This window comes from Leptinotarsa decemlineata, unplaced genomic scaffold (assembly GCF_025532065.1).
Source record: "Leptinotarsa decemlineata unplaced genomic scaffold, Ldec_3_MD MMD2_tig00026336_RagTag_RagTag, whole genome shotgun sequence".
Taxonomy (NCBI): Eukaryota; Metazoa; Arthropoda; class Insecta; order Coleoptera; family Chrysomelidae; genus Leptinotarsa; species Leptinotarsa decemlineata.
In genome coordinates, this window is record NW_027412692.1 from 2,656,084 (window position 1) to 2,665,852 (window position 9,769).

The 9,769-nt window shown below is 36.0% G+C and overlaps 1 protein-coding gene across 3 annotated transcripts in view; it reads right to left on the reverse strand.

Moving 5' to 3' along the window:
• mesh (sushi domain containing 2 mesh) overlaps positions 1–9,561 on the reverse strand; it is a 33,406-nt gene extending 23,845 nt beyond the window's left edge. For 2 of the 3 annotated variants that reach the window (XM_023158568.2, XM_023158552.2), the window contains exons 1-3: positions 9,218–9,561; positions 9,008–9,160; positions 1,801–2,414 (exon numbers count right to left, since the gene is read on the reverse strand). In XM_023158568.2, coding sequence (XP_023014336.2) covers positions 1,801–2,414; positions 9,008–9,160; positions 9,218–9,434 — 984 coding nt within the window. In that variant the 5' untranslated portion in view covers positions 9,435–9,561. The remainder of the gene's footprint in view (positions 1–1,800; positions 2,415–9,007; positions 9,161–9,217) is intronic. The other variant, XM_023158561.2, reaches the window with a different exon arrangement.
• Positions 9,562–9,769: the final 208 nt, after the last annotated feature.

Consider the following 9,769-nt stretch of genomic DNA (forward strand, 5'->3'; position numbering starts at 1 on the left):
TCACCAATCTAAAAAGGATCTGGCAAACAGTAATTTCGGAATGCGTGTACTGTATATTAGCTTATCGATTTTTTAAATTTTCGTATGTTGGCACACTTGTCTCGAACACATATTAACAGTTTCAGCTGTTTTATTTTGTTGGTGGAAGGCATAAAAGTTAGAAGTGTTTTGAGTTTGTGAAAGAATGATTTACAATTAAAAAAACCTACAAAACTATGATATTTACTAGTGAGTTGCTTTGTCAAACAAGACACCTAGTATTACTATGCTTTCGAAACTAACAGCTCTTATCTATTGATTCTGGTAGATTAGAATTGTTTGCAGATTAGTCACTCTTATGATATTTTTATGTTGAAATATTTCTGTAGTTGGTTTCTGTACGACGTTTTCTATTGAAATGGATTTTTTTACAATTTCATGACGAAATAATGATGATACCTGTTTGGGGTTCCTTTATTGATTCGAAATTCATTGGTTTGTTATTTTTGTCTTAGTCATCTCCTGATGATACTTACTTGAATAACGTAACATGCGTCGAGAGACAACATTTTTGTTCTGGCGTGGAAAAAGTGTTTTCAGTAGACCTAAATCATAATTTTCGATGAAGACGAACTGAAATTATGTGAAACAACATTTGTGACTATCAGAGATTTGAAGAACAGGTCAGTATTATAAAAAAAACTGGTTCGGGACGATTAAGCTAAGAGCACCTATAATATTCATTATCGATTCAATGCATTGTGAACTTTACACAATCGATTTTAACCATATGTCGAAGGAAATCAACTGAGACAAGTACACTGCACGCAGATAGAAGGAAGCAAATCTAAGAACAAGCTGGAAGTCACTTCTGAGGCATGCTCACATCTACTTTGGCAGAGAAGGTTATGTTTGGCGTAATCCTGAATGGTCTAGAGTTTTATTTTCTGATATACATCTATATACATACAGTTTTCAAAGAGTATGGAGTAGAAATAGTTAAGATCATGGTGCGAATGAGAGGTTCCGTAATAGTTTGAGAAGGAATTTTGTTAGAAGCTAGCATAAAACTTAGCCTGTTTTCTAGAAATGCCAATATGTACTTTGAAAATAATTTAGCCAAATACGTAGATAGAGCCATTTACACTATTTACTGGGGAACTCACAATCGTATGTGAATACTTAAATCGTGTTGAAAAATGAAACATAGTTTGGCCACCCAAAAACTTTGATTTGAACCCATTGTAACATTTATGTGATCGACTAGGGCAGGAAATCAAATCTCGTCAGATTGTTCCACTAAATCTTGATGATCTTATTGAGGAATGAAACAACATGACAAGGGGTGGTAATCCTTAATAATAATCACAATTGCATTCGTTTATGAGACTATTTTGCTGTTATTATGGTTTTGTGAAATAAAAACGCTTAAATAGTTCAAAGTACTTTTCACAAAAATGATTATTTGATACTTCTGAATATTCTATATTTTGAACCAATTGAGATAGAGACGAAATTCAAAAATCAAACTTTTAAAAGGAGTTTACTAATCAGATATAAAAACAAAATTCCACTCGAGTACTAGTGGAATCCACAGGGCCCTTCAAAAATAATATAACCGTTTAAGCGAGTTTGATTATCACAGGGAGATTTTGAAGCAACATGAAAACATCTAACTATTATCCAAAAAACAGATACACACCAGTGAGATGAGGTATTCTATGAACTGAAAAAGTACCTACCTACGTTTATATGGACTGAAATAATATCAGTGAATTGACAATTCCAGAAAGAAATGATTTTGTTGGTATACCTACTCACCTGGTAGAGAGCATTGCCAAAACCTCCATTGAAAGAGATATTTTTCCATGTGACTATAATGGCATGTTTGGGATTGAATGTTTCTGACCCTATCACCCCTTCCCTTATATCCCATTTCAGTCGTTCTCTGATCTCCACTCCCATCCTGTCCTGCCTATTTCTGAGATCCCTTTCCATCCTAAAGTACACTCCAGGGTCTCTTTGATCAATATCTCCGTCCCTCAGGTTACCGATTCTACATTTACTGAAAAAGATACCGATGAAAGAAGGGTCGTTCTTTTTAGGCCATTCCTTGACTGGAAAGACCAAAGGATAGTCGTAATTTGGAGGCGGATCGCTGAATTCCAAATAGCCGTTTAAGGAGACCCTCGTGTAATTGAATCGAAATCCGAAGAAAGGGAGTTGGAAGTTGAGGTTCTTGTACACTTGCGGAATAGATGACTGAATTTCTTTCTGGTAGTCTCCTTCGTCATCTGCATTACCGCCTCTGTTGTAGTAGGGATACATGAAATTTTGGCGGATCTGTTGCAGTCTGGTTTCCGTCAAGACATATGGTACTCCTGAATATCCTCTCTGATCACTATCCGGTGGAGCAATATGGGAAGTCATAGGATCTAGAATCGAGTAGAAAAAATTGTTTTCACCGGCGTTTATATAGAAAGCAATTTAAGCCGTGCTAGCCATTTAAAACAAAAACATGATGGGAGGCAGTGGAAGCTTCATATTTTAGATCTCATTGGAAAAGATTATGAATAATTGAGAATTGTTTACAAACTGCTCAACCGATCAAAAAGTTCAACTAGCATTAAAAAATTAAAATTAGGGAATGCTTCTCACATACGAAAACAATTAATAGGAATAGCCGTTGAAGAGGATATACTGAAGTGTACTCGTGTAGCAATGAATTCAAAACTAACTATTTCTGTGCTAAGTGAAAGCCGCATATGGATCCCATTGGCAATAATAGAAAATGATTTACGATTCCTGGAAAATTCTTACTGTGTTTTACAGAAATATAAAGCTTTTATTTGGGATGTAACTGAAAATCGATTCGTATATTATTAAAAATGCCTATTTTTGATTCGTCTCTTTTTGTATGTGTGTTTTCCAAAAACTTTTCAATCAAAATCAGAGGTTGCATCTTTCGATTCAACCAACTGATCTTCAGCCGTTCCGTTTCAGTAAATGTTCACATTAATTTTTTGTATCATTCTGGGAATAAAGACCTATTATTATTATTATTAAAAGTGTGATACGTTAATCTCATCCGGGCTTCTAATCAGCTGAATTCTCCAACCTACTGTGAAATGATTGATATCGTTAGCAAACGATGGATTAAGAGTTTAGGAGTTTCTTTTCGAAAGTAGCAGTGGCGTAGTCAAATAATTTTAATTCCTGAGTGGTATTACCCCTGCGGAAATAGAATTGCGCATAAATACCACTTTTTACGGCAAATTAAAGAAGGATTTCCAACAATAGATGTTTATGAAAACTGGTAAACCTTTTATAAAACGGGTTTTAGAAACTGGATTCATTGAATCATGTAAACACCTACTTCAAACGGTAGAATGTCTAATTATACGGGGGGACACCTTTCAGACTAATCAGATTTTTCAGTACGCACCTCCCTCGGAGGGGTGCGTCCGACAACCCTTATTTAGATAGGGAAAGTAGGTCGAGTGGCACCTTGTTTTAAAGGTCTTTCGAATACCTGTTCAACTCTGTTAAATGGAAATTTTTGTAACGATTAGTTTTCGAGACAATTTGAAGTTAAAATTGCCATGTAAATAATACATTAGACAGACCTCCCGGTAACTTGTATGCCTAAATAAAAAAATTTTCGAGCAGTTCTTCTTATCAGTTTTTGTTAAATAAAATCCGTTTTTTAAAAACAATACCCACTCCTCTTCTTCCAGTTTTCAGTGTAGGTAAGTTTTTAGTATGATTCACTTTTTTATCAGAAGCATAAAATATCCACGTCAAAAGGCAACCTTCATATGGAGGTGCCACTCAATTTACCTAAAATGTAAGGGTGGTAACCAACTCCATCCCCCGAAAAAATCTCCTCATAATAAACAAATAATTCTTCCTTTTTTACGAAATCAAATGGACACGTATTAGAAGGTTATCATAACCTTAAAAACAATTTGATTTATTTTAAAAAGAGTTGAACTCAATAAAAATACATTTAAATCTTCAAATTATTTCGAAAACTAATCGTTACAAAAATTTTCTTTTAACAGAGATGTAAAGTTATTCGAAATACCTTTGAAACAAGGTGCCACTCGACCTACTTTCCCTATCTAAATAAGGGTTGTCGGACGCACCCCTCCGAGGGGGTGCGTACTACAAAAAATCTTATTAGTCTGAAAGGTGTCCCCCTTTGATTAGAAATCTACATGTTCGAGCTTTTTTTAAAAATCTTACTTTTTATATTCAAAAACGGATCTGTTAAGTTTTCGTTGTTACACATTGTATAAAAGTTTGAAGTAGATAAAACTTTTGAAACAACCACAAAATAGACATTCAGGGAGCAACTGCATCTTCTATTTTTCCTGAATACATGGCGTTACTAATACAAAATACAAACGTCAGAATAATTTGGTTCCAGAGAGAAAGTATTCCTGCCAGCACAAAAAGTATTTCCTTGGTTTTCCATTTTATAGCAAAAATTAGCTCATACGTCTGATAGCTCATATGCCAAATTTACGAACATCTAGTTGAATATATTATGTTGGCATCGATGGTAGTTAGGAACGGGTTTTATAAAGGAATAATCAGGTTCTCTTGATCTGTGTAAATGTATACTTGATCAGTACAGATGGTGGTTGTTAGAATACCAGTTGTTGTAGTAAATGTGGTCAGAGAAAACTAGTAACAATGAAAATGATGTAGTGGAAACAAAGAAATATAGACTCAGTAGGCAAAACACAAAGTTTGGAAGCCTTCAGGGAGGTTAGGTTAGGTCAAAAGTGAGTGGGTCTATTCAACCCTCCACCGCAACCCGCAAGGGTTTAATGTGGCTCACACCTATTCACACTCGGACAAATAAACCCAGCTTCTTAAAGAAGCCGATTAGTTTGTATGGTGAGTGGTCTTTCAGGTCAGATGGTAAGAGTTTGGTTCTACCAAACTCTAAAGACCTGATTCGGTCCCCAGCGGGGCAGGCACAAAGTGTATGCTCTTTTAATGAGGTAGTCGGATAGTCAAGTTGCAAGAATCACACTTTGATACACACGACAACCTTCCCATATGAGGGTTTTTACACGTCAGCTACATCTAACGATGCCTTGGATTCAGCCGTGCAGGGCTTTTTCGCCTCTGGTTTTGGTGAATCATCACTTGAGCGCAAACGTTTGATAACCTGCTCATAGGGGTTTGTTCCCCCACCTGAGACAGATTCTGCGTACACCGCTCAAGAATTTGGCGCAAGGCGGTTTTATAAGTTACCCCGTTCTTGAGGAGATAACTTAGTCGTTTCCTGGCTGCACCACCAAACCTTTTTTTAAAGCTTCAGTTGTTGAATCAGGAGTTGAGGAGTTGAGAAGCTCTCGCTCCTCAACTGAATTTACAGGGAGGTCAGTTGGAGTCGTAAATCCGACAGGGATTTACTACATTTACAGGGAGATCCGTTGGAGTCGTAAACTGGACATTCATCTCCTCTGTAGACTCGCTCCTGAACTAAATTTACAGGGAGGTCAGTTGGAGTCGTAAACTCGACATCCATCTCCTTTGTAGACTCGCTCCTGGACTAAATTTACAGGGGTCAGTTGGAGTCGTAAACTCGGCATCCAACTCATCTGTAGACTCGCTCCTGAACTAAATTTACAGGGAGGTCAGTTGGAGTCGTAAACTCGACATCCATCTCTTCTGTAGACTCGCTCCTGAACTAAATTTACAGGGAGTTCAGTTGGAGTTGTAAACTCGACATCCATATCCTCTGTAGACTCGCTCCAGGAAGGAAAAAAATAATGGAAAACTCAAAGGATGTTCTCCAAACTTGAATACATTCCAAATATTAAAAAAAAACTAGATATTCACGTGCTGGTATCAAATAGATATGTGACCTAATTTTGAAAATTTATGGTAAGGATTGAATATGAATTGAACAGTAATATTCCTGAATATATATCTCGATATATTTTCTTTGTTGTTCGTCAAAAAAAAATCTGATGAATGTTATAAAACAAATCAAACTTTGCTTGAAAATACACCTCATGACTATCGTTATTTGTTTAATGATGAACACATCCAATCCCTGATAAACAAAGTAAATAATAACGATCTAGATGTGATTACTAACATAGTTTTATGTGGAGCACGAAACTGAATTTCATATGTTATATTATAAAATAAAAATTGGCTATATCTTTTCAATTTTATTTGCGTTTCGATAAAAAAATATTGTATTAAAAAATAATACAATGTTCGAACTTGTAGGTTGTTACGAATAGAATTGCTGTTATTATTATAATAATCTACGTCTTTATTATTTCCACTTATTACACGCTTTTGAAATATTTTAATCTGAATATAATGCAATGTAAATGAAAATAAAAGGCGGAGTTCATTTTTTGTAGAGACTGGTCTTAGAAAAACTGTTCTTTCACTCAAACTTCATAAAATCCAGCAATGATTTTGAAAATGAGGAGAAAAAGAAAGAATAAAATAAAATTAACTGAGGTTGCTTGAAGAATAAAGAATGATTGGGGACTTTCTACTTGATTACAGTTGTAGTCTGGATCACCAAATCCTTTTTTGGGACTTCTGTCCAAGGGGACCAAAAATTATGATCAAGGGATAAATTTAGGTGACTTTTGAAATGTGAAATGCTTTCGTGTTTCATCTTCTGGGACATTTAATTATATATTCTGGTGATTAGAAATAAGAATGATCGCTTGAAGGTTTCTGTTTTAAAGGCTGGAGGAGTCAAAGTACCTTTGAACCTCACATTCAAATTGTGGATGTCGGAACGGAAAGTTATTTGTCTGTGTAGATAGCACGGAGCTTTATTTGTGATAATCCTATGAAACAGATTTGCACTATGTAGATGTCTTCTATTGGTCATATTCAACCATCCGATGTCTCGCAATTTATGTGATATCCTTTGACGTCTACGAATTCCAAACCAGCGTTGGAAGCTCTTGGCTCCTACTGAGCAACGTCTAAATTGGTAGCAAATTGCCAAAAACGACTCTTCTCGATAGGAAGACTAAACAGATTGTCTCTGATCTGGATTCCTGGCCATACTGGCCTGGAATACAATGAGGCTGCTGACTCCCTTACAAAGAAGGGTGCTGCAAACAGCTTCATTGGACCAGAACCTATCACTGGGATCGGTTTGGACTTTGCCAAACAAAGAATGAACACCTGGATGGCAAGAAGATTTATGGACTTCTGGCAGAATCTTCCAGGATTAGTTGGACTACAGTAAGAATGAACTATGATGTCTAACAGGCCTTTGACTAATTTTAGTGAATTTTCATGAAAATAAATTGAGTAGTGAGAAATTGACTTCTTGTTGGTGGTTCAATGGGAAATTTTATCGTTTTCATTCATTCATTTCCAAAGATTTCGGCATTTTCTCGAACAAATTTATTTACCCATTAATTTTAATTTAGTCTCCTTCAAAGTAGTCCCTCTCAGATATAATATACTTGTGCCAGCGCTTTTCTCAATCCAGGAATCAGTTCTGATATGCATTTTTTGGAATGTCCCTGAGCTCTCTTAGCGATTCGGTTTTTATTTCCTTAAGCAGGGATGAATTACGATGTCTAACAGGCCTCATTACAGGTTACTGTCATTTGAATCATCATATGCAGAGATTCGGACTGTCGGAAGACAGTGTGGGTCGCCTCTGTTTGTAAAATGGTGAAACAGCAGAGCACATACTTTGTGCCTGTCCCGATGTGGACCAAATCAGGTTTTTAGAGTTCGGCCTAACTTAGACCTAACCTAACCTAACATATTTGTTAGTCAAGTAGCTATTGTTCTTTGACGAATTCTACTACTTATCAAATAAAAGTTAAGTCAATTACTCAACACAATACACCTGTGACTAAAGTCTTCGAGTCCTTCATTTGTAAAATGAAAGGTGAATATACATCCCGAGGTCATCTTTTTCTTGATGATTTTATATCTGACAAATGTCACTGTAGGATTCTCCACTGAAGTTATTCCTGTATATGTTGTTGGCGATACAACTGCCGCAATAGATTTTCAATTATTGGAACACACTTGCAGACCAGTTTTGTGCTGTTTGGCCACTCGTCAGTGCAAGTGCAATCATCAACATAAAGTCGATAATTTCCGATAATGGAAAATATCGAATTCCTTCAGATTATCATTCCTCGAACTAGGCTGAAGCGGACAACAAACAACAGGATTTTCATCGCTCCATCTGCCTGTGAACGAGGTAACCAACCACATATCCGAAATTCCTCGTACAAGGAAAGAAAACAGTGGGCATACTCGAAGACTGGCTATAGATCAAATCATCTAAAGGAACAACTCGTTCAGGCCAGTCTGAACTGGAAAAAATCCAACACCCTTTGTGGTATTAGCCAGAGGAGCAGTTGTTTTCTGATAGGTGTCAGTTCATTAATCTACAGTGTAGGGAGTTGAGACTGGCCTGAACGAATTGTTCTTTTAGATGATTTGATTTATAGCCAGTCTTCAAGTATGCCCACTTGAAAAATTCTTGAAATGCCAAAATATTCTGACAATATTCATGTTTCGGTTAAAATTTATCAGAGGAATTTTCGAAAGGGCTATCTATACTACCAACATTTAAACTAATATTGAAATCTGCAAAATGACTTCTATAATAGGCAAAGCATTGCGAAAGGAAATGATACTCATTCCTTTGTTTCAAACTTTGTGATATGTTTATCGATATTAATCACTTGTTTTCACTGTTATTAAGAGATAGGACAAAAATGAGTCATCAAATAAGTAATAGAGAAATAGAAAATCGTTCGTTTAAGCAAATTGTGTATTTCACGATCACAACGAAATGGAAGATCTTGATATTTCAAACGGACCAATATGGATAATGATAAAAAGTGAGGAAAACTATTATATTGACATATGTCCTTTCACCACGCCCTGAAAAATGGCGAAAGTGATGACTCATCAAAGTATTTCAGAATCTAAAGCGTTAAAAACAAAAAGCTATAGGCTATTTCAGATTACAGAATGAACTAACCGTAATCAGTCGGATATTCCAATAAACGTCCAGATCGTCCCTTTTTCATGAGAAATTTCGTAGGACTCAACATTACAACATCATTGTTAGTGTCATTTGTTTCACTATTTGTTATTGCAGGTTTGCTATCAGAAACTACAGGGGGCACTACAGCTATAAAAATAAAAGTCTACTTTAATATATACAGATTTCAGACGCCTCTACACTTACCATAATTTGGGTTTGTAGTATCTGAAGGCCCAGTGTTATTGGTGGGCTCTTCTACAGCAGCTTCAGATCCTGAATTTGACCTAGTTTCTGTAGCCACTATTTCCACATCTGCTGTATTGTCTTGTGGCAAGGGGATTATATCTGTTGAAATATCTTCCCCAATCACGACACCAACACACAGTACTAGAGTCAAAACCAATTTCCACTTGACGTACATTTTCCAAAACTTGGCACAGAGCCTCAGTTTGATAATTTATTGTTTTCTATCACCATACGTGTACTTTTATGTATGAGGTTCGTTACTCGATTGCCTTCTCACAAGTGTGCTCTGTAACAAGATAAAATTTGTTATCTGAGTCTGTATTAATGACACCTATAATGAAATAAGTGTAAATATAACAAGTGATGCGATAAATATCGTTTATCTCGATAGATAATACGTATTCACCTGTCTGAATATTCGTGGTTCTAGCAAGGAATTTTTCCCAGAAATTCAGAAATAATGTTGTTCTCAAATGGGGTGAGTCATGCGATTCATTAATTGCTGTTGGC